General features: G+C 44.5%; 1 protein-coding gene across 10 annotated transcripts in view; it reads left to right on the forward strand.

Annotated features, from left to right (window-relative positions):
* The window catches only part of depdc5 (DEP domain containing 5, GATOR1 subcomplex subunit), a 250,444-nt gene that overhangs the window by 185,552 nt on the left and 41,142 nt on the right, over positions 1-23,750 (forward strand). For 9 of the 10 annotated variants that reach the window (XM_063031849.1, XM_063031837.1, XM_063031844.1 and 6 more), the window contains 5 exons: positions 1,907-1,990; positions 3,677-3,809; positions 7,001-7,109; positions 9,585-9,809; positions 18,449-18,618. In XM_063031849.1, coding sequence (XP_062887919.1) covers positions 1,907-1,990; positions 3,677-3,809; positions 7,001-7,109; positions 9,585-9,809; positions 18,449-18,618 — 721 coding nt within the window. The remainder of the gene's footprint in view (positions 1-1,906; positions 1,991-3,676; positions 3,810-7,000; positions 7,110-9,584; positions 9,810-18,448; positions 18,619-23,750) is intronic. The other variant, XM_063031842.1, reaches the window with a different exon arrangement.

Here is a 23,750-nt window from a genome sequence, read left to right on the forward strand (position 1 = left end):
AATTTTGTTTTTGTGTATCAGAACTCTGTTCATGCGATGACAAATCAAAAACCAGCAATGCTGTTCATGAACAGGAATCTGGGATTTTGCTAGACCTCCTGAAACCAGCTCTATGGAGGGAAGTGCAGCCAGTCACTAAATGAAGCAGCAAGGAGCTTTGAGACTGAACAGGAAGTCCTAGCACGTGATTACTGAGAAGACAAGTGGGCACCTGATAGGATAGTGACAAGAACTGAACGACTGATGAACAGAGTGGATGTTCTAGATCAGACATGGCGACGTCATGTGGACCAGATACTGGATACTCAACCACAGAACACAACTGAGACGATTGTATCCAACAAATCAGACACATTACAGACACCGGACTTGCCTCTCAGTGATGATCATACCACTGACAGCAATGTGGTTGTCTTCGAACAAGACACTGAACAAATCCGATGCCACTCCACAGGCCAGAGATGCTATGAGGATGAGAACGTTATTGTTGACAAGACACTTGCCAAACCTGATGCCACTCCACAGGTCCAGAAGTGCTATCTTAAAAGAAACAGAGCATCACCCAAAAGACTGAATCTTCAGAACATTAGTTATGGACAGTAATTGTGAAAGCATGTTTATTTAAATATGCGTTGTAAAAGGGAAATCGGATGTTTTGTATGTATACATTTTTTATGCTACATTAATCTATGACTTTGCGTAACACTACATATGATCTGTTGTCTATGGATGCATCTCTCTCTGCCCTCTCCCCCCTCCCGTTCCCCCATCTCTCCCCCTCCCATTCCCCCATCTCTCCCCCTCCCATTCCCTCATCTCTCCCCCTCCCATTCCCCCATCTCTCCCCCTCCCTCCCCCTCCTGTTCCCCCATCTCTCCCCCCTCCCATTCCCCATCTCTACCCCCTCCCACTCACCCCATCTGTCCCCCTCCCGTTCCCCCATCTCTCTCCCCTCCCATTCCCCCATCCCTCTCCCCTCCCATTCCCCCATCTCTCTCCCCTCCCGTTCCCCCATCTCTTCCCCCTCCCACTCCCCCCATCTCTCCCCTCTCCTGTGTCCCCCTTTTCCTAGCTAGGGCTTTTCCCTTTGGAGTGAAGGAGGATAGAGATGTACAAGATAATAAGAAGCATAGATTGAGTGGACAGCTGAAGACTTTTTCCAGGGCAGAAATGCCTGATACCAGGAGGCATTATTTTAAGGTGATTGCCGGAAAGTAAAGGGGGGATGTCAGAGGTATGATTTTTTTCTGCGCAGAGAGTGGTGAGTGCATGGAATGTCCTGCCAGTAGGCATATGGATGGTAGAAAGATTGAGGGTTAGGTAGGAGGGTTAGATTGATCTAAGAGAAGGTTAAAAGGTTGACACAGCATCAAGTATATACAGAAAAATTCTATACAGAGTGGTGGAACTTGTTATTCAACCAAAGCCACAGGATTCTGCAGATGCTGGAATTACAGAGCAACACACACAAGATGCTCGAGGAGTTTGGCAGATCAGGCAGCATCCCTGAGGGGAATGAGCAGTTAACGTTTAGGGTCAGGACCCTTGATCAGAACTGGAAAGAAAGAATGAAGAAGCTAGAATCAGAAGGTGGAGGGGGGCAAAGTATGGAAAGGAATACAACCTGGTAGGTGACAGGTACAAAGAGTCACAAAGCAGCAAAGATCTTCTTGGGTCTTTTGAAATTTTGTGTAAGTGCTGGGAAGCAATAAGGTAGATGAAGTGGAAGGAGGTTCCTGTGGAGAGTGATCATCAGTGCTGGACCTGGACCTTTTCTCCATAATGTAAGAAGCAAAGACAAGAGGTACCCTTCCACCACAAGCCCTCACAGCACTTGGTTTACTGTGACACATTGCAATGTATGTTTGACTCTGTGTAAAATATCTGGTGATTGATTCCATTACAGCAGTCAGCTGTCCTCTGGGATCACAAGTGCACTGACTTCCTCCTCATCTCTCGCAGAGGTACTGGAGGCAATGAAGCACCCAACGTGAGTACTAGATGTGTGGACTGTGTGCTTTTGAAGGCAGCACTCCTGCCCGGTAAAGCTGTGTGCTACTTGTTTTTTATTTTACCAGTGTGTAACTCTCGCTTTGGCTAGTGGCTTAATCTAGGGGATGATAGCTCCCGGCCCGGCCAGACTTAAGAAATCTAGTTTAGATGGATGCTGTGCGATGTGTCCCCTGTTACAAATCAGTACCATGAAACAGTAAACCATATGCGATTAAACGATAGAGCTTTATAATTCTTAATTTGATTATATGGTTAGTAAAGAAAACAAAAAAGAAAATGGGTCTATTCTCATGAAACAGTCTATTGCGCAAGGTTGGAGCTCGCTGATAAGGCCGTTCGTCCACCATCGACCTCCTCCGATCGTCACTGATCTTCAGACCCTCGCTCTGTCCACTCCTTCCAGCGGTCTACCAACTCTCTCCATTCGCGTCTTCTCTCCTCGTCTTTCCCCGGCGAATGAACTGCAAATTCCCGGCTCCCAGACACACAAGAAAGGCCAACATCCTGCTCATTGGCTAGCATGCCCCGTTATCTTTAGTCATAACCCAAGCATTGCTGCTACAGAGAAACCATTATCTTAACAGAGGAACATTACAGAGAAGCCATTACATTATAAGTGGGTTGTACAACACCCATTTGCGGTTTAAAGTTTGTGAATGGAAGGGTTCAGAGAAAAACAAGTTTAAAGTAAGTACGACTGGGAATTGTGTAGCATAGGAGTAATTTTCTATTTGTCTAGGAATACATTCAGTAGCTACTTTATTGGGTACACCTGTACACAGGCTCATTAATGCAAGAATTTAATCAGCTGGTCATGTGGTAGCAACTTAATGCATAAAAGCATCCAAACATGGTCAAGAGGTTCAGTTGTTCAGACCAAAATCAGAGTGGGGAAGGACTGATCTAAGTGGTTTTGATGATGGAACAATTGTTGGTGCCTGACTGGGTGGTTTGTGAACTTGCTGATCTCCTGGGATTCTCATGCACAACAATCTCTACAGTTTCAGAGAATGTTGCAAAAAACAAAAAAAAACAGTGAGTGTCCGTTCTGTGGATGAAAAGGCCTTTGTTAATGAGATAGAATGGCCAGACTGGTTCAGCTAACATGAGGTTGACAGTAACTCAAATAACCACACATTACAACAGTGCACTGAATCTCTGAACATTCTCTGAACTCACGACATGTTGGACCTTGGAATGAATCGGCTACAGTAGCAGAAGACCACACAGGGTTCCACTCCTGTACCTAGTAAAGTGGCTACTGAGTATATATGCACACTTGCATTGTTAAATGACCAATGCCTGACGTAGATCTTTGTGTGGCAGAAGACAGTGACCTTGAACTGTTGTGGTGCTCTGGGTTCTGGGATTTTCCAGCACTTAGAAAGAGGCCAAAGCTGGTAGGAAGCAAATGCTTGGGAATCGGGGACAGCATAACGGATCCATAAAACTGTAAATTTATTGGGGAGCAGGCTGAAGCAAGTGGAAAGTTTGCTTTAAGTGAGTAGGTGTTCCATAGCTTTGGTGGGATGGGGTGGGTGTGTAATGGGGATGTGATAAAGTTTGCTTGTTTTGTCTCTAGGGCTGGTAGTTAGAGAGACTGGTACAGACTGTAATGGCTGTGGGATTCAAACATTAGTCTCTGTGCACTCTTCCATCCCAGTACCGGTATTCAGCTGCTTCCTGAACAGAGAGGGCTGCACCCCAACTGTTTCATCAGTGCTGAAGTGGTCCACTGGCTTATCAGCAATGTCGAAGGAGTCCAGACGCAATCCATGGCCATCGATATCATGCAGGTGAGCACCAGCCCGGCTTCGCTGTTTCACACCTCCCACTCCCCCTTCCAGAATTGTACTGGGGCACTCTTAATAGCTATGGTTTAGATCATACGACATGGGAGCAGAATTAGTCCATTACATGCTGGCTGATTTATTTTCCCTTTTAACCCCATTCTCTTGCCTTGTAACCTTTGACACCCTTACTAATCAGGAACCTATCTACTTCCACTTTAAATGTACACAATGATTTAGCCTCCACAGCTGTCTGTGATTCAGCACCCCTGACTAAAAAAATTCCTCCTCATCTCTGTTCTAAGGGGATGTCCTTGTATTCTGAGGCTATGTTCTCTAGTCCTAGAAACCCCCACTATAGGAAACAACTGCAGCATGTTGACCCAGCTATGGTATTGCCTCACAGTCGTCCTCATCAACACCCCATCCCAGACAGAGCACAGAGAGATCAAGCAAGGTCTCAGTTCCATGGTCACTTAGATATTAGCTTGGATCTTGCTTGCCCAGTTGCCCTGCTGCCTTTGGTCAGATCCGTGAATGTGGGAAGGGTCACTGGGTGAAGTGATGCCCTTTGAAATCCCATATTTTCATATTTACTGATTACAGTGAAGAAAGCCTTTCACTCCGTTTTGCCGGAACAATCCTATTTGTCTGGTTTCTCCCTAACCCAGTGCTGTGTTGAAGTGCCCTTTCAGTCAGCCACAAGACCATAAGACCATGAGCAGAACTAGCCATTCAGCCCATTGAATCTGCTCTGACATCTAATTATGGCTGATTTTTAAACCACATTTTCCTCCCTTCTCCCTGTAACCCTAACCACCTTCCACTTTACCAATCAAGAATCTATCAATCTGTGCCTTAAAATTTACCCAGTGCTTGGCCTCCAGCCATTTGTGGCAGCAAAATCCATTGGCTCACCATTCTGGCTGAAGAAATTCCTTCTCATCTCAATTTGAAAGGATGTCCTTTAATTCAGAGGCTATGTCCTCGGATCCATTCTTGCCTATTGATGGAAACCTCCTCTCCAAGTCCATGCTATCCAGGCCTAGGTTTCAATGAGAACCCACCCCCACAAACCCACACCCCTCATCCTTCTGAACTCCATCGAGTACAGGCCCAGAGATGTCAAACTCTCCTCTGTCAAAAGTATATCTCCGATTGTGTTTCAAAAATAACAAGGAGTCCCTGCCATATCCTGGCCAAATAATTGTTCAATATTCTCATATTTTTCATATTTTTTACAACATATAAGGGACCATTCCTACCGTCAAATCCATGCTGGCTCCTGGAGTAATCCCATCCATTTATTTTCCTATTGTCTCACAAGCTCCTCAAATTCATCCTGATTTTTTTATCAACTGCCTTTCCCCCAACTCCTGTACACAAGGCAGAGTTTGCCATGGCCAGTTAACTCCCCAGCACACCTTTGAGATGTGGGCTGATGTACCACAGTCATAGTAAACTCCAGACCGACCATCCCTACACAAGGCAAGTCATGATCTTAGAGAATAATTGTCACAGAGTCAAAGTTCAAACTAAATGTATTATCAGAGCATGTATATGTTACCATATACTACCTCGAGGTTCATTTTCTTGCAGGCATTTACAGGGAAAAATAAATATAATAGAATTTCACGAAAATCTATATAAACTGACAAGACTGACAAACAACCAGTGTGCAGAAGAAGTCAAACTTACAAATAAAAAATAAAACTGAGAAGAGTTATCAAGAGTCCTTGACAGTGAGTCTGTAGATTATAGAATCAGTTCAGAGCTGTGGTGGTTGAAGTTATCCTCGCTGGAAATATAAATGGAATTAGAAAAGTGAAGCACAGAAGCAGGCTCTGTGAATCTACACAGATCAAATTTGCCTGTATTACATCTGTATATTTTTATGCCTCACCTATTAAGTGTCTGCATATGTGTCTCTTAAATGTAGTGATGTCTTTGACTCCACCACCTCCTCTAGCAGCAAATTCCAGATAAAGCTTACCCCTTAGATATCCTTTAAAACCCCTACCCCTCACCTTATGCCTTCTTGTTTTGGATACCCTTACGATGGGAACAAGATCTTGACCATTCTACCTAACCTATGACTATAAGAAAACCCATCAGCCTCCTTTATTCCAGCCCATCTAATCACAAACAAGAGAAAATCTGCAGCTGCTGGAAATCCAAGCAACGCATACAAAATGCTGGAGGAACTCAGCAGGCCAGGCAACATCTATGGCAAAAAGTGTTGTTGATGTTTCAGGCTGAAACCCTTCGATGGACCTGCAGAAAGCTACTGTTTTCCATGGATGCTGCCTGGCCAGCTGAGATCCTCCAGCATTTTGTGTGTGTGTCCAGTTGATTTGTGTGAGCACATGGCCAAGTGGTTAAGGCATTAGACTAGCTACCCCAGCCGAGGGAACGTGTTGTGTCCTTGAGCAAGGCACTTAATCACACATTGCTCTTGGATGACACTGGTGCCAAGCTGTATGGGTCCTAATGCCCTTCCCTTGGACAACATTGGTGTCGTGGAGAGGGGAGACTTGCAGCATGGGCAACTGCTGGTCTTCCATACAGCCATACAACCTTGCCCAGGCCTGCGCCCTGGAGAGTGAAGACTTCGGATGCCAGTCTATTTAATCTCTCTTCATGGCTAAAGTCCATTTATCCAGGCAAGATCCTAGTGAATTTCCTCTGCACCCTCTCCAGCACAACCAGAGCTGCCCACAGTGCTCCAATTGAGGTCTGAAAAATGTTGAATACAGTTGGAGTTTTGAATGCCTCCCTGTGAACATGTCCTTCCACAGCCCAACCATGTGCAGGTCAGTAGGTGAATTGCCTCTCTGTAGAGAGCCAGAGCTGCTGGTGGGTTATGAGACTGAGATTATTGTTTTGACAGCTGACAGATGCTTGATAAACAATGCCTGACGTCCATGTTAAATTTTCACCTTCTAGCAGAGACTTGGTTGTGAATCAGAATCAGGCTTATTATCACTGACATATGTCATGAAATTTGCAGTACAATGCAATCCATAAAATATACAGTAAAAAAATGTATATTAAGAGAAATTAAATAAATAGTACAAAAAGCGAGCAAAAATAATGAGGTACATTTCATGGGTTCGCTCTGAAATCGAATGGTGGATGCTGTTCCTAAACTGTAGAACTGTAGAATGGACCATTGTTTTTTGTGAATCTTTGTGCAGAAAATGCTGGATGAGCAGCTGATTGTTCATGCCTTTGGGGAATCCATGCGGACCTTTGTGTACGGTTTCTACCTGTACCGACTCATCTCAGACAAAGACACAGAGAAAGGTAACAATTTACTTCATTCTGGTGACCTCTGATTCAAGAACAATAGTATCGAAAGATCAGAGTTGTATGAGATGTTGGTGAAATCAAGTATGGAGTATTGTGTCCTGTTTAGGTCACCTACCTATAGGAAAGCTATCAATAAGATTGAAAGGGTTCAGAGAAAATCTGCAAGGATGTTGCCGGGACTTGAGGACCTGAGTTATAGGGAAAGGTTGAGTAAGTTAGGATTTTATTCCCAGGAGCGCAGGAGAATGAGAGGAGATTTGATAGACATACAAAGTTATGAGGGGTATAGATAGGTGAATACAAGCAGACTTTTTCCACGAAGGTTGTGTGAGACTAGAACTAGAGGTCATAGGTTAAAGTTAAAAGGTGAACTATTTGGGGGAACCTGAAGGGATCTTCACTCAGGATGGTGAGAGTGTTGAACGAGCTGCATGGGAGTAGTGGGTGTGGTTCAACGTTAATATTTAAGAGAGTTTTGGGTAGATACATGGATGGCAGGGATATGGAGGGCTATGGTCTGCTATGGTCCAGGTGCAGGTTGATGGAACCAGGCAGTCTGGCATGGACTAGAAGGGCCGAAGAGCCTATTGCTGTGCTGTAGTACACTATGACTATAAACGAAGCAAAGGAACTTCTGGTCGAGATGTGTTTGCTAGTTTTTTTTGATGGTAGATAATCTGTGCACAAAACAGTCTTGTCGACAGAAGAGTTTGTGTGTTGGATGTGGTCAGGAGACTGAACTGTTTAATCCTGCTTTTAGTAGGTGTTAACATCAGATCGCACTTGTCTCTGATTGCCTTTGCTACTTTTTGGTGATGAAGCTTGGTAGAATGTCATCATGTTTGACTTAGTCATAGTACTGCCATCTCTGAGCCACAATCCACCCCAGGGGAGAGCACAACAATGCAGGCTGAGTCTCCAGTGCGTGACTGGGCAAACACTGCACTGAGGGTGACACTTCAAACCCGTCCTGTGACACAGATTCTGCAGATGTTGCAAATCCAGAGCAGCACACATAAAATGTTGGAGAAAATCAGCAGGTCAGGTAGTATCTTAATGAAGGGTCTCAGTGCGAAATATTGACTGTTTATTCCTGATCATAGACAGTGCCTGACTTGCTGAGTTTCTCCCGCATTTTGTGTGTGTTACTGTGTAATAGCGAGGTGTTTTTCCTATATCCTGCCTAATATTTGTTCTGCATTTTCATTTATTTTCTGATGACCTAGGCCATTCAGCCTATCGGGTCCATGACAGCTCTCAGAGCAATTCCAATTTTCTTTTGATATTTTTGCAACCTGTTCTTCTTCACAAGTCCACCAACAACCCCTGGACTCCCCTATCACCCACCACAAAAGGGAGGTATCTACATAGCCAAATTGATTGACATATTCAGATGGTGGAGGGAAACCAGGGGAAACCCACAAGGGGAGAGCATGCAAACTCCACACAGGCAGCACTTGAGATTGAGCTCCAGTCTCTGGATCAGTGAAGCAGCAGCTTACTAACTGAACCGACCTACCAGTCAGGAAATAAATCATTTGTTCCTTACCACATTGTAACCATGTTTGTGTAAAAATGTTAGTGACCTTTCTTAAACTTTGCTTCAGTTTATATGCACATCATTGGCCGTGAGCGCTGTACATGTTGAGCGCAGATTGAGTCAGTGGTGAGGAAGGCCAAAGCAATGTTGGCATTCATTTTGAGAGGGTAAGAATCTAAATGCAACAATGTAATGTTGAGGCGTTGGTCAGATGACACTTGGAGAATTGAGTAGTTTTGGGCCCTGTATCTAAGAAAGCATGTACTGGCGTTGGAGAGGGCCCAGAGTTGGTTCATGAGAATGATCCTGGGAATGACAGGGTTAATATATGGGGAATACTTGATGGCCCTGGGCCTGTACCTGCTGGAGTTTAAAAGTGTAAGAGTGGACCTCAGTGAAACCTGCCAAATATTGAAAGGCCCAGATAGAGTGTATGTGGAGAGGAATCTAGGACCAGAGGACACAGCCTCAGAATACAAGAACATCCTTTTAGAATAGAGCTTATGAGGAATTTCTTTAGCCAGAGGGTGGTGAATCTGTGGAGTTCATTGCCACAGATGGCTGTGGAGGCCAAGTCATTGGGTATATTTAAAGCGGAGGTTGATAGACTTTTGATTATTAATGGAGTCGAAGGTTATGGAGAGAGGGCAGGAGAATGGTATAATAATAAATCAGCCATGATGGAATGGTGGAGAAGACTTGATGGGCCGAGTGGCCTAATTCTGCTTTTATATCTTATGGTTTTATGAACTACTTTAGTCGCTTTAAGGATGTGGAGAGATGCTCGGTTAATGCAAATGTTTCTTTTCACTTGAACATCCATAATGTTTGCTGAAGGTGATGTAACTGGGTTAAGAGAATGACTGGGTGACTTCTGTGTGTGTATCTGCACATCAACCATCATCAGAGTGACTCTTTCCTCTCTGCAGGGACAGTGCAGCCTTCCACTATCTGGTACACTTCCACAATGGACGACCTGGTGGCCTTCCAGCGCAAGTGGTTTGAGGTGGCTTTCCTTACAGAAGAGCGACTTCACGTTGACATTCCTGCCTTCCTGTTACCGTGGTTACCCAGTAGGCCAGCATCCTATGCAAGTAGGCACAGTTCCTTCAGCCGCAGTTTTGGAGGACGAAGTCAAGCTGCTGCTTTACTAGGTAGATGCACACCACAGGCAGCAGGGGTTGGTCTCCAAAGGGATGAGTTCATGTGGACACACTGCCTCCTCCCATTCTGCACACTGGCTGCTCAGATTATTTGTATTTGTCTGTTGTATCTGTTTCAGAAGGCAGTGAGCCCTGCTTTGATCAGAGCTTCCCACACAGCCTGCATGTCTTTCCAATGCTTCAAGACTGCCTATCTCTTGGTATATATAACATGCCTGGCCTGCTTAATAAGATACCAAGTCTTGGAAGTATCTTACTTCTGTGAAAATTATACCTTCCTTCTCTTAGAACATGGAACACCACATTACAGGCTCTTTGGACCACAATGTTACACTGACATTTTAACCTATTCTAAAATCATTCAAACCCTTCCCTCGTGTATCTTTTCTATCTGTAGTTTGTCAAAGTTAAAGCTAGTTTTTGGGTTACCATTCCCTCTCTGTTAGTGTTTTTGGCACCAAGTGAGGCCACTGACTCCAGTATTCCGGCTTGCAAATGTAGCTTCTTGCCCCTGATGATTTACCTGGCTGCTGTGGTGAGAAAAGAAGAATGTGTTTGGATAAGGAGTCCCCAGTTCTTCCCATGACTTGCTTCCCATTGAAAGGAGCTAAATATCTTGTGTCCAATGTCAGTGGAACGTAATTGTGGGAGGAAATTGCAGAGACCGTAGCCATGATCTTCCAAACATCTATGCAACACACAAAAAGCTGGAGAAACTCAACAGGCTAGGCAGCATCTATGGGAAAAAGTGTGTTACGTACCCCGTAACTGGGTTGCCAAACCAGCAGAAATGGATCACTCAGCTGGAGTCTGGATTACTGGAACTAAGAAAGTTTTAATAAAGAAATAAGCAACACAGTACTCTAACGGTAAGGATATAAATGCAACAGGTTAGCAATGAATAAACACACATGTACACAGATCTAGGATAATAGGATCAATCAAGCTCTATCGTCGTCTAGGGGTAAATGACCAGTTTCAAAGTGACGCAAAGTTCAGTTCAATTGAGTTCAGTTCAGTTCACAGTAATCACTGCCGTGGGAGAGAGAGAGAGAGAGAGAGAGCGAATGAATATTCAAATCGGATTCCAAACAGACCTTCGATATTCCTCACAGTCAGCTTTCGGGCAAGCCCTCTGTAATGTCTTCCGAGGTCACCGACTGTGACCCCTCCGTTTCAGATACGATTGTTCCTCTGCAGCGAACCTGGCACCCAGGCAAGGGCGGACACACAGCAGGTTCCCGCCGATCGTACCTTTCCACCCTGTGCGTCTATGGCTTGGTCCCGCGACCAGCCCTCCAAAAACTCCCACCGACTTGTGGGAGGCGCACTGCTTCCAGGGTCTCGTTACCTCGTGGTGTCGTGTGTGTGTCCTGCCTTAGCGAACCTGTCCCTTTTTGTCCCCCTGCTGGGGTATCGCCTGTCCATCACACTTCAAACAGTTCAGGGTTCAAAAAGGGAGCCGATCTTGACAGCTCTCAGACCGGTGTCTCCTTCCGTTAAACTCTCCCGTCTCTTCATTAACATTTTCAAATCCTGCTCCATTGTCTTCCTTATCTCTCTTTCTCCTGAAGACAGGTGGCAGATCAACTGTTGGTCCCACTGGTGCCAGCACAGGACAGTTAACATCTTAATCTATGTGTACTTTTTGTAACCCTCTTTCGTCACAACTGCAATCGACATTTCGGGCCAAAACCCTTCAGCAGAACTGGAGAAATAAAGCTGAGTAGGTGTGGGAGGGGAGAGAGAAGCACAAGGTATAGGTGAAACTGGGAGGGGGAGGGATGAAATAAAGAACTGGGATGTTGATTGCTGAAAGAGACACAGGGCTGGAGAAAGGGAAGTTTGATAGGAGAGGACAGAAGGCCATGGAAGAAAGAAAAGGGGGGAAGAACACCAGAAGAAGTGATGGGCAGGCAAGGAGATAAGGTGAGAGAGGGAAAAGGGAATGGGGAAGGTGGTGGGGGGTGCATTACCAGGTGTTTGAGAAATGGATGTTTATGCCATCAGGTTGGAGGCTACCCAGATAATTCCTCCAATCTGAGTGTGGCTTCATCACCACAGTAGAAGAGACCATGAATTGACATATCCAAACATCTATGAATGCTTGAGGTTGGTAAATTGCAGATGTTTAGACCATTGTTCAAAATAGCTAGGGGTTTTAAAGCTAGTGACTGCAGATCATTTACTTAAAGTTGGTGATGGAAAAGTTTCTGGAAACAATGATCAAGGACAGCTTGGAGAGGTATAAAGGTTTTGGAGAAGATACTGCTGTGATTCATCAAATGATTACAGAGATAAGGGACTTCCGTTATGTTGATATGCTGGAGAAGCTGTGGTAGTTCTTGGTACAGAAAAGGTTGGAGAGGATCTGACAGAGGGATGTAAAATCATCAGCAGCATTGATATCGTGGATGGAGAGAAACTGTTCCTCTTAAAGGGTGGGGAGGGGTAGTAAAGAGATGGGGAGAAACTTTCCCTTCATAAAGGGTGGGCGGGGCCCCATTCTCCTTAGTCCCTTTTAAGTCACTATTTGAATAGTCTTTGCATAATCTGAGTCAGAAGTGTGTTGGAGTATTAATAGGAATCTGGAAAATCTTTTCAGTGCAGCATCACTGAAGTCGCAAATAAAACAGATTATCGGAGTTTGGTAAGAAATTATTAGGTCATCCCCACTCCAGGTGGTATTTATATTGCCACCGCGTCATTAGGACAAGCTAGGGTTTACCTTGAAATTTGCAATGAATGTATGACTGGCTCTTGTACTATCACAATGAGGTAATTGATAGGGCTTATAATCAAAAGTGGGGACTGCCTGTTGAAACAGAATTGACAAATCGCTCAAACCTATTTTTGACCAGTAAGCTTTGCTAACCATTTGTGCTCAAATGCTCGTTGTGACAAAGCACTATTGTTTTCAAGCAGATGTAGCCTACAGCTATGGAAACCTATAGTAGCTGTTTATAATCAAACTGTTAAGTTGACATATTGTATCTGTTCCTTTTCTGGCTTCATTGGTAGCAATTGTCCATCAAGCTTTTACTAAATCTCAGCTGTCCACATGAACTCATTGGTTCCCCACTTGGATATTATTGGCTGATTCCCTATGCAAAGCCTGTGATGTGGTACCGTATGTATAATAGAGCTCAGGAACAAGCTCTAACTCTACTATAAGATTATACCAATAATCTTTCCTTCAAATAATTTGCATGCTTCCTCCTCCCTTTTAACCTTGCTATGGTAAATTGGAGTATATGCTGTTTGAAATGGCTTGAAAATGATCTTTCTTGCGAAGGTATCCAAACTCATCTGGGCCAAGGGGGAATCCCGTAATCTGTATTGAATAAGCTATTGATTTCAGCAAAGATGGGTATTGTGAATAACTTGCTTGGTTGGAGAATTTATCTTGCATTACCGTTACTGATCACCACCTAGTGCTCTTTCTGGAAACAAGGCGACATTCATTCAAAATGTCTTTCAGTCAAGCTGCATTGATCCCAACTGCCTAGACTCCCACAAGAAGGGCCATGTGGCAGAGATACTTGAAGACCATCGCACTTGGGCAGCCATTGGTCTTTGGTGGATTTGAAGGCCTTGAGATGTCTGCAGTAGGTAGTATAGGTTTCTGAAGCATTACCAGGTGTAATCAGGTGCCAGATCTAAGGTCTTAGAAACATGGAAAACCTACAGGCCCTTCAGCCCACAGAGTTGTGCCAGATGTCCTTACCTCAGAAGTTACTAGGCTTACCTATAGCCCTCTATTTTACTAAGCTCCCTGTACCTATCTAAAAGTCTCTTAAAAGACCCTATTGTATCCGCCTCCACCACAGTTGACGGCAGCCTATTCCAGGCACTCACCAGTCTCTGAGTAAAAAACTTACCCCTGACATCTCCTCTGTCCCTACTCCCCAGCACCTTAAACCTGTGTCCTCTTGTGGCAACCATTTCAGCCCTGGGAAAAAGCCTCTGACTATTCACACGATCTTATACACCTCTTTCAGGTCACCTCTCATCCTCCTTTACTCCAAGGAGGAAAGGCCAAGTTCACTCAACCTATTCTCATAAGGCATGCTCCCCAATTCAGGCAACATCCTTGTAAATCTCCTCTGCACCCTTTCTATGGCTTCCACATCCTTCCTGTAGTGAGGCGACCAGAACTGAGCACAGTACTCCAAGTGTGGTCTGACCAGGGTCCTATATAACTGCAAGGTTACCTCTCGGCTCCTAAATTCAATTCCACGATTGATGAAGGCCAATGCACCGTACGTCACCTTAACCACAGAGTCAACCTGCACAGCTGCTTTGAGTGTCCTATGGACTCGGACCTCAAGATCCTTTTGATCCTCCACACTGCCAAGAGTCTTACCATTAATACTATATTCTGCCATCATATTTGACCTACCAAATCAACCAAAGTTTATTCTGGTCAACATCTCCCTTGCTGTTTATATAGAGATGGGGGGGATTCGGGAAATGGTCCACGTTTACCAGGGTTTCATTTGAACCTTTATTGTTGAAGGACCGTGTGGTATAACACGGACAGTGTGATAGAGCACCTTTCTTCCTTGCACCTTGCAGTGACAAAACTGAAGGGGCTTTGGCATGATACTTAAAACGTCCATAGCCTTGGCTGAGGTGCTAGAGGATTGTTCTATTGTTCAAGAAAGGCTGTAAGAATATCAAGAAACTACAGGTCATTGAGCCTGACATCAGTCGAGGGTAAATTATTGGAAAGTATTCTAAGAGACTGGATATACAAATATTTCAGTAGACATGGCCTGATTAGTGACAGTCATTGTGGCTTTGTGGGTGGTAGGTCATGTCTCATCAGTGTTCGAGGTTTTTTTGAGGACTGTACGAAGAAGATTGAAGAAAAGGCAGTGTACGTTCTATCCATGGACTTTAGCAAGGCCTTTGACAAAGTCCCGCATGGGAGACTGATCCAGAAGGTCAGTGTGGACAGGGCGAATGAACTTAACCTGAACTTAAAATAAATTCCTTTCCATCAGATACTGTCTGACTTGATGAGTTCCTCCAGCATCTTCCTTCGTGTTCCTCTGGATTTCCAGCATCTGTAGAATCTCTGCTTTATAATTCACTTCATATTAATGTTTTTATCTAAACGCCTTTCAAACACCACTATCGTATTTACTTCTACCACTTCTCCTGTCAGCCATCCACTCTCGTGTTCTTAAGAAATTTACCTAGAAATCTTTAAACTTTAAAAAAAAGGATCGAAAAGTAATCCGGGAAATTATAGGCCGGTGAGTTAACGTCGTAGTAGGTAAGTTATTGGAGGGAGTACTAAGAGACAGAATCTACAAGCATTTGGATAGACAGGGGCTTATTAGGGAGAGTCAACATGGCTTTGTGCGTGGTAGGTCATGTTTGACCAATCTGTTGGGAGTTTTTCGAGGAGGTTACCAGGAAAGTGGATGAAGGGAAGACAGTGGATATTGTCCACATGGACTTCAGTAAGGCCTTTGACAAGGGCCCGCATGGGAGGTTAGTTAGCAAAATTCAGTCGCTAGGTATACATGGAGAGGTGGTAAATTGGATTAGACATTGGCTCGATGGAAGAAGCCAGAGAGTGGTGGTAGAGAATTGCTTCTCTGAGTGGAGGCCTGTGACTAGTGGTGTGCCACAGGGATCAGTGCTGGGTCCATTGTTATTTGTCATCTATATCAATGATCTAGATGATAATGTGGTAAATTGGATCAGCAAGTTTGCTGATGATACAAAGACTGGAGGTGTAGTAGACAGTGGGGAAGGTTTTCAGAGCCTGCAGAGGGACTTGGACCAGCTGGAAAAATGGGCTGAAAAATGGCAGATGGAGTTTAATACTGACAAGTGTGAGGTATTGCACGTTGGAAGGACAAACCAAGGTAGAACATACAGGGTTAATGGTAAGGCACTGATGAGTGCAGTGGAACAGAGGGATCTGGGAATACAGATACAAAATTCTCTAAAAGTGTCATCACAGGTAGATAGGGTCGTAAAGAGAGCTTTTGGTACATTGGCCTTTATTAATCAAAGTATTGAGTATAAGAGCTGGAATGTTATGATGAGGTTGTATAAGGCATTGGTGAGGCCGAATCTGGAGTATTGTGTTCAGTTTTGGTCACCAAATTACAGGAAGGATATAAATAAGGTTGAAAGAGTGCAGAGAAGGTTTACAAGGATGTTGCCGGGACTTGAGAAACTCAGTTACAGAGAAAGGTTGAATAGGTTAGGACTTTATTCCCTGGAGCGTAGAAGAATGAGGGGAGATTTGATAGAGGTATATAAAATTATGATGGGTATAGATAGAGTGAATGCAAGCAGGCTTTTTCCACTGAGGCAAGGGGAGAAGAAAACCAGAGGACATGGGTAAAGGGTGAGGGGGGAAAAGTTTAAAGGGAACATTGGGGGGGGGCTTCTTCACACAGAGAGTGGTGGGAGTATGGAATGAGCTGCCAGACGAGGTGGTAAATGCGGGTTCTTTTTTAACATTTAAGAATAAATTGGACAGATACATGGATGGGAGGTGTATGGAGGGATATGGTCCGTGTGCAGGTCAGTGGGAGTAGGCAGAAAATGATTTCGGCACAGCCAAGAAGGGCCAAAGGGCCTGTTTTTGTGCTGTAGTTTCTATGGTTCTGTGGTTCCCCTACCAACTTAAATGCATGCCTTTAGTATTCTGGATTCTGACCGTCTACCCTGTCTACGTCTTTTATTCTATAAACTTCTACCTCCTCTCCCATCAGCTTCTGCCACTCCTGAGGAAACAACCCAGGCTTGTCCAGCCTCTCGTTATAGCATGTGCCCTCCAATCTAGGCAGCACCCTAGTAAACCTCTTCTGCACCCTCTCCAAAGCCAAACATTCTTCCTGTAATGGGGCAACCAGAACTGCATGCAATATTCCAAGTGTGGTTTGACTAAAATTTATAAGGATAATGGATCAAATCTATTCATCATTTGCATGTATTAGGAAATTGCTGTAGTGTGTTTACGTGGCATGTGACAAAATCAACAATCAACAATTATAAAGAATTATATTAAAATAAAGTTAGAGGTTAAAATGTGGATATGGAATAAAATCTGCATAAATACCAGCATGTATTTACAATGTAAACAGCATTTTACAATGTAGTTTAAATGTTCACAGCACAGTGCAGTGACAGGGGTAATAGATAGAGGGGGTGGTAGTGGGGCTAACCAGAATGGTTGATCAGATTAACTACCTGGGGGAAGAAACTTTAAAGATGGTGTGGTTTCTGTTCTAATACCCCAAATACTTTATACTTTATTGTTGCCAAGCAATTGATACTAGAATGTACAATCATCACAGTGATATTTGATTCTGCGCTTCGCCCTCCCTGGAGTACAAATTGACAGTGAATATTAAAAATTTAAATTATAAATCATAAATAGAAAATGGAAAGTAAGGTCGTGCAAAAAAACCGAGAGGCAGGTCTGGATATTTGGAGGGTACGGCCCAGATCCGGGTCAGGATCCGTTCGGCAGTCTTATCACAGTTGGAAAGAAGCTGTTCCCAAATCTGGCAGTACGAGTCTTCAAGTCTTCAAGCCTTCTCCCGGAGGGAAGAGGGACAAAAAGTGTAATGCTTCTAGAGATAACATTTTCTAGAAGGGAGCTTTTGGAAAAGGCAGTTTGCAGGGTGGGTGGTGTCTGCAGTGATTTTTTTCCTGCCCACTTCTCTGTCCTGGACAAAGTCCTACAGTGATGGTAAACTGCTGCCAATGACCTTTTCTGCTGACCTGACAGTTCGCTGTAGTTTTTGTATATGGTGAGACGATGCTGCTCTAAACCAGACAGTAATGGCTAATGTAACAACGCTCTCTATGATGGCAGTGTTGAATTGCACAGGATGTTCTGGGAAAGATCGAATTTCACAAACTGCACCATGAAACACTCTCTGATATTGATCATATTATTAGAATTACAGTGTAAGTGTTCAGAGAACATCTGAAGTTGATCTTACTCTAACATATCATGTTTAAACAAAGTAATCCCTGCATCTCTTAACATACAAAATCTTCATTGTTCACCTGACTTCTTGCATGCCAGCTGAGTTCGAATGGTCGGGAGTCTTTCAAATGTCCAAACTTATAATAGGCATCCGTTAGTCTCATGAGACCATGGATTTGCACCTTGGAAGGTTTCCAGGGCGCAGGCCTAGGCAAGGTTGTATAGAAGACCAGCAGTTACCCATGCTGCAAGTCTCCCTTCTCCATGCCACCGATGTTGTCCAAGGGAAGGGCATTAGGACCCACACAGCTTGGCACTGGTGTCGTCTCAGAGCAATGTGTCGTTAAGTGCTTTGCTCAAGGACACACACATTGCCTCAGCCAAGGCTTGAACTAGCGACCTTCAAATCACTAGACGAATGCCTAAACCACTTGGCCATGTGCCAACACAAACTTGCCAACAAATCAAAATGTTTAGGCTCCACTTCAGACACGTACAGCCAGTAGGAGCAGATTTTAGTTGCTTGATGTCAGATCCTAGTGCGTGTGTGTGTTACTGTGAAATCGGAGCTTGAGCCTTTAGAGTTGAGCTGCATTTAGAAAAGTCTCTGGTTTTAATGTGCTCCTGACTGCTTTCTTATGACTTCTTCCACCTTCAGCTGCCACGGTCCCTGAACAAAAAACAGTGACGCTGGACGTGGATGTCAATAACCGCTCGGACCGCGTGGAGTGGTGCAGTTGTTATTACCATGGCAACTACTCACTGAGCGCTGCGTTTGAAGTCAAGCTGCACTGGATGGCAGTGACATCAGCCGTGCTCTTTGAAATGGTAGGTGCATTTGCCAATTAAGTTGTGTCGGAAACTGGTCAGTGTTGTGGTTCAACTGGGGACTGCAGCTTTAGGTCACCTTCCAGTCAGCAACACAGGTAGTAATCCCAAACATAACCTTGCCAGAATCTGTTTAGACTGGCCACCAGAAGTCACATTCTTTAAATTCATTTTGGTTTTTCTCTATCACTAACAAGGTTGTTTAAAAGGTGGTAGTGAGTGTCTCCTTGAACCAGTGCTGAGGGATACAGCCCACATATAGGCCCTTCAGTTCACTGTGTTTTTACTGACCATCAAGCACCCATTTACATACATCCTACGCTGATCCCATTTTATTCTTTCCCACATTCCCATTGTTGCCTCACTTACCCACGCAGTAGGGGCAATTTACTGACAGAGCAGGTCTTACTCTTGGGTTGTAGTTGGCTGTTCAGAGCCAGCATCATCACAGAGGTATTACACATGCACTGGCAGCAAGAAGGGCAAAGCAGGTCCATAGTCTCTATTGCAATAAAACGTGACTTATTGTAGTGAGAACTGCAAGATCTTGAGAGGGCTGCTGGCTGACTACTTTAGACCCAGAAGCTGCAATTGAAAATTTATTAAAATAAAGTACAGGTCAAAAAATACTTCATAATTGGTTTATCATCTATCTTAGTAGTGCGATCACTTGAGTTGAGTAAAGTCTTCTCCTAAGGGGGTGTCAGTTGGTGGGTCCTCAGGTGGCTGTAGAGGCCAGTCTGGGACCACATATTCAGGTGCAGTGTGGGCAAGATTAAGTGGTGGCTGTGGTTAGTGGTTGGGTCTTCTGGTTGTTCAGTCTCTCTTTTCGCAGCTGCCACTTACCCTCTGTGGCACAGTGGAGGTCATTCTTATGTCGCGCAGCTCCGTCTTGAATGGATTTCTTCCAGTGTATCTATTGATTGCAATGTATTCCCAGTTTTTTGTAATGTTGAATTCCTTCAGGCTGATTTTGATGTTATCTTTGAAGTGTTTCCTTTGCCCACCAGGGCTTGCTAACCTTCCTTCAACTGGGAATAAAGGATCTGTAGGGGAGACGTGAGTTAGACATCCAAATGACATGACCTGTCTATCAGAATTGGTGTTGATAGCATGCTGGAGATGTTGTTCATGTTGACCTCCTCTGATACACTGGTGTCAGTGTGTCTGTCCTTACAAACTGATCCTCAAAACTTTTCATAAGTTCTTTGGCAGTATTGTCCAGGGCTTTCAGGTGTCTACTGTAGCAGGTTCATGTTTCAGCTCCATGTAGGAAGGATGACTGCTCGATAGACCAAATGTTTTCTTTTGGACCTGTAGGTCTTCAAAGATTCTTTTCCTTAATCTTACAAAGGCTCCACTAACACTGCTCAGGTTGTGGTTGATCTGCGAGTTGATGTTTGCTTTTGAGGAGAGAACACTGCCAAGATAGGAAAGTGGTCTACATTTTCAAGGGCAATATGCTCAACTTTTATGGAAAGCTGGATAAACTGGCTGGTTGGGCGGTAGCAGATATAGGACCTATGTCTTTTTATATTCAAAACAAGACTCAGGGCTCTACCTGTAGTTGGCAGGCTGTGAAGATCATGTCTGCGGTACCTCTGGATGGGCAGAAAACACACTGTGAATCAAGGAGTACTTCAGATAGCAGATGGAATCAGCTGACAAGGATATGTAAAAGCAGTCTGCCTGTTGTTAACAGTAGGAGATGCCTCTGTAATTGCCACAATCTACCTAGTCTCCCTTCTTGAATTAGAGCATCCCTAAACCCTGAGGGTAATTGTTCCTTTTTCCAGACCTTTAGAAGCAAGGTGTTTGTGGTGCAGGAGTGCTGGTCCACCTTCCTTAAGGATCTCTGCTGCAATCCTTTCAGGACCAGTGGCTTTGTTGGTTTTCAGGCTCCTGATGACATCATGGACCTCTTTCATACTGGGGGGGTTTCCTCATGTCTTCTCTGACAGAGTTTAACTTGAAGTAACTTGGACCATAGACTACTTTGGTGTTACTGAAGAAGCCTCTTGTGTCACCAGGGTCTGCCAGTCTCTGGATTTCCAGGGCTTTCTCAGTCCACCAAGAACTCTTTAGCTCTCTCACCCTGCACTGGACATTTGCCTTGGCTTTGGAGTAAGCATCTCTTTGGCCTTACTGCCGGTGTCATTCTACCAGACACAAAAGGCTTTCCTTCTCTTGGAGATAAATTGTTCTAGTTCTATATCATTAACATCAAATCAATCCTAATGTTTTCTGGACTTGTATCCAAAGTTGTTTTTGCAGGTATCGAGGATGGTGGATTGAAGTAGATTCCAGTGTTCTTTGATATCCTCCAGATATTTTCCTGTTGGAGATTTTCCCCAGACGAAGCCTGAAGGTGCTTTTGGGTGGCAGCATTAAGCAGGCTCTTGAGTTTTATTCTTGACCTTCTCTGCTTCTTCTGAACCTTCCTCTCCTCTTTTCCGAAGATCTTCACCATGTCATGGTGGAGAAGCTTATGAGTTCCTGAAATCCCGAGAGCAATGCTGCTTGGTGCTTAGTTCCTGGTAGGGTCACCCATAATGGTAAGGTCAAGGGGAAAGTTCCAGACAAAGAACGAACGTGGCTGAGGGATTGGAGCAGGGGGCAGTGATTCAGATTTTTCTGGATCATTGGGACCTCTTTTGGGGCAGGTGTGACCAGTACAAAAAGGTCAGGTTCCAGTTGAATCCCAGGGGGACCAATATCCTGGCGGGGAGGTTTGCTAAGGTTACTGGGGAGAGTTTAAACTAGAATCGTTGGGGGGTGGGAACCGAACTGAAGAGACTGGGGAAGAGGAGGTTGGCTCACAAATAGAGAAAGCTTGTTGACAGTATGAGAGGGAGGATAGGCAGGTGATAGAGGAGGGACACGCTCAGACCGAAGGTTTGAGATGCGTCAATTTTAACACAAGGAGTGTTGTGAACAAAGCAGATGAGCTTAGAGCGTGGATCAGTGCTTGGAGATATGATGTGGTGGCCATTACAGAGACTTGGATGGCTCAGGGACAGGAATGGTTACTTCAAGTGCCAGGTTTTAGATGTTTCAGAAAGGACAGGGAGGAAGGCAAAAGAGCTGGGGGCATGGCACTGCTGATCAGAGATAGTCACAGCTGCAGAAAAGGGGTACACCATGGAGGGATTGTCTACGGAGTCTCTGTGGGTGGAGGTTAGGAACAGGAAGGGGTCAATAACTTTACTGGGTGTTTTTTATAGGCCGCCCAATAGTAACAGGGATATTGAGGAACAGATAGGGAAACAGATCCTGGAAAGGTGTAATAATAACAGAGTTGTCGCGATGGGAGATTTTGATTTCCCAAATATCGATTGGCATCTCCCTAGAGCAAGGGGTTTAGATGGGGTGGAGTTTGTTAGATGTGTTCAGGAAGGTTTCTTGACACAATATGTAGATAAGCCTACAAGAGGAGGGGCTGTACTTGATTTGGTATTGGGAAATGAACCTGGTCAGGTGTCAGATCTCTCAGTGGGAGAGCATTTTGGAGATAGTGATCATAATTCTATCTCCTTTACAATAGCATTGGAGAGAGATAGGAACAGACAAGTTAGGAAAGCATTTAGAAAAGCCTTGGGGGAAAACCCCAAGGCATTCTACAAGTATGTGAAGAGCAAGAGGATAAGATGTGAAAGAATAAGACCTATCAAGTGTGACAGTGGGAAAGTATGTATGGAACTGGAGGAAAAAGCAGAGGTACTTAATGAATACTTCAGTATTCACTGTGAAAAAGGATCTTGGTGATTGTAGTGATGATTTGCAGCAGACTGAAAAGCTTGAGCATGTAGATATTAAGAAAGAGGATGTGCTGGAGCTTTTGGAAAGCATCAAGTTGGGTAAGTCGCTGGGACTGGATGAGATGTACCCCAGGCTACTGTGGGAGGTGAGGGAGGAGATTGCTGAGCCTCTGGCAATGATTTTGCATCATCAATGTGGACGGGAAAGGTTCCAGAGGATTGGAGGGAGTTGAGATAGCACATAAAATTACAGACCAGTGAGTCTTACCTCAGTGGTTGGTAAGTTGATGGAGAAGATCCTGAGAGGCAGGATTTATGAACATTTGGAGAGGCATAATACGATTAGGAGTAGTCAGTAAGGCTTTGTCAAGGGCAGGTCGTGCCTTATGAGCCTGGTTGAATTTTTTGAGGATCTGACTAAACACATTGCTGAAGGAAGAGCAGTCGATGTAATGTATATGGATTTCAGCAAGGCACTTGATAAGGTACCCCATGCAAGGCTTATTGAGAAAGTAAGGAGGCATGGGATACAAGGGGACATTACTTTGTGGATCCAGAACTGGCTTGCCCACAGAAGGCAAAGGGTGGTTGTAGATGGGTCATATACTACATGGAGGTCAGTCATCAGTGGTGTGCCTCAGGGATCTGTTCTGGGACTTTTACTCCTCGTGATTTTTATAAATGACCTGGATGAGGAAGTGGAGGGATGGGTTAGTAAGTTTGCTGATGACACAAAGGTTGGATGTGTTGGTGGATAGTGTGGAGGGCTGTCAGAGGTTATAGTGGGACATTGATAGGATGCAAAGCTGGGCTGAGAAATGGCAGATGGAGTTCAACCCAGATAAGTGTGAAGTGGTTCATTTTGGTAGGTCAAATATGATGGCAGAATATAGTATTAATGGTAAGACTCTTGGCGGTGTGGAGAATCAGAGGGATCTTGGGGTCCGAGTCCATAGGACACTCAAAGCTGCTACGCAGGTTGACTCAGTGGTTAAGAAGGCATACGGTGCATTGGCCTTCATCAATCGTGGAATTGAATTTAGGAGCCGAGAGGTAATGTTGCAGCTATATAGGACCCTGGTCATTCCCCACTTGGAGTACTGTGCTCAGTTCTGGTCGCCTCACTACAGGAAGGATGTGGGAGCCATAGAAAGGGTGCAGAGGAGATTTATAAGGATGTTGCCTGGATTGGGGAGCATGCCTTATGAGAATAGGTTGAGTGAACGCGGCCTTTTCTCCTTGGAGTGGTGGAGGATGAGAGGTGACCTGATAGATGTGTATAAGATGATGAGAGGCATTGATCGTGTGGATAGTCAGAGGCTTTTTCCCAGGGCTGAAATGGTTGTCGCAAGAGGACACAGGTTTGAGGTGCTG

Source organism: Mobula hypostoma, chromosome 23, assembly GCF_963921235.1.
Source record: "Mobula hypostoma chromosome 23, sMobHyp1.1, whole genome shotgun sequence".
Lineage (NCBI taxonomy): Eukaryota > Metazoa > Chordata > Chondrichthyes > Myliobatiformes > Myliobatidae > Mobula > Mobula hypostoma.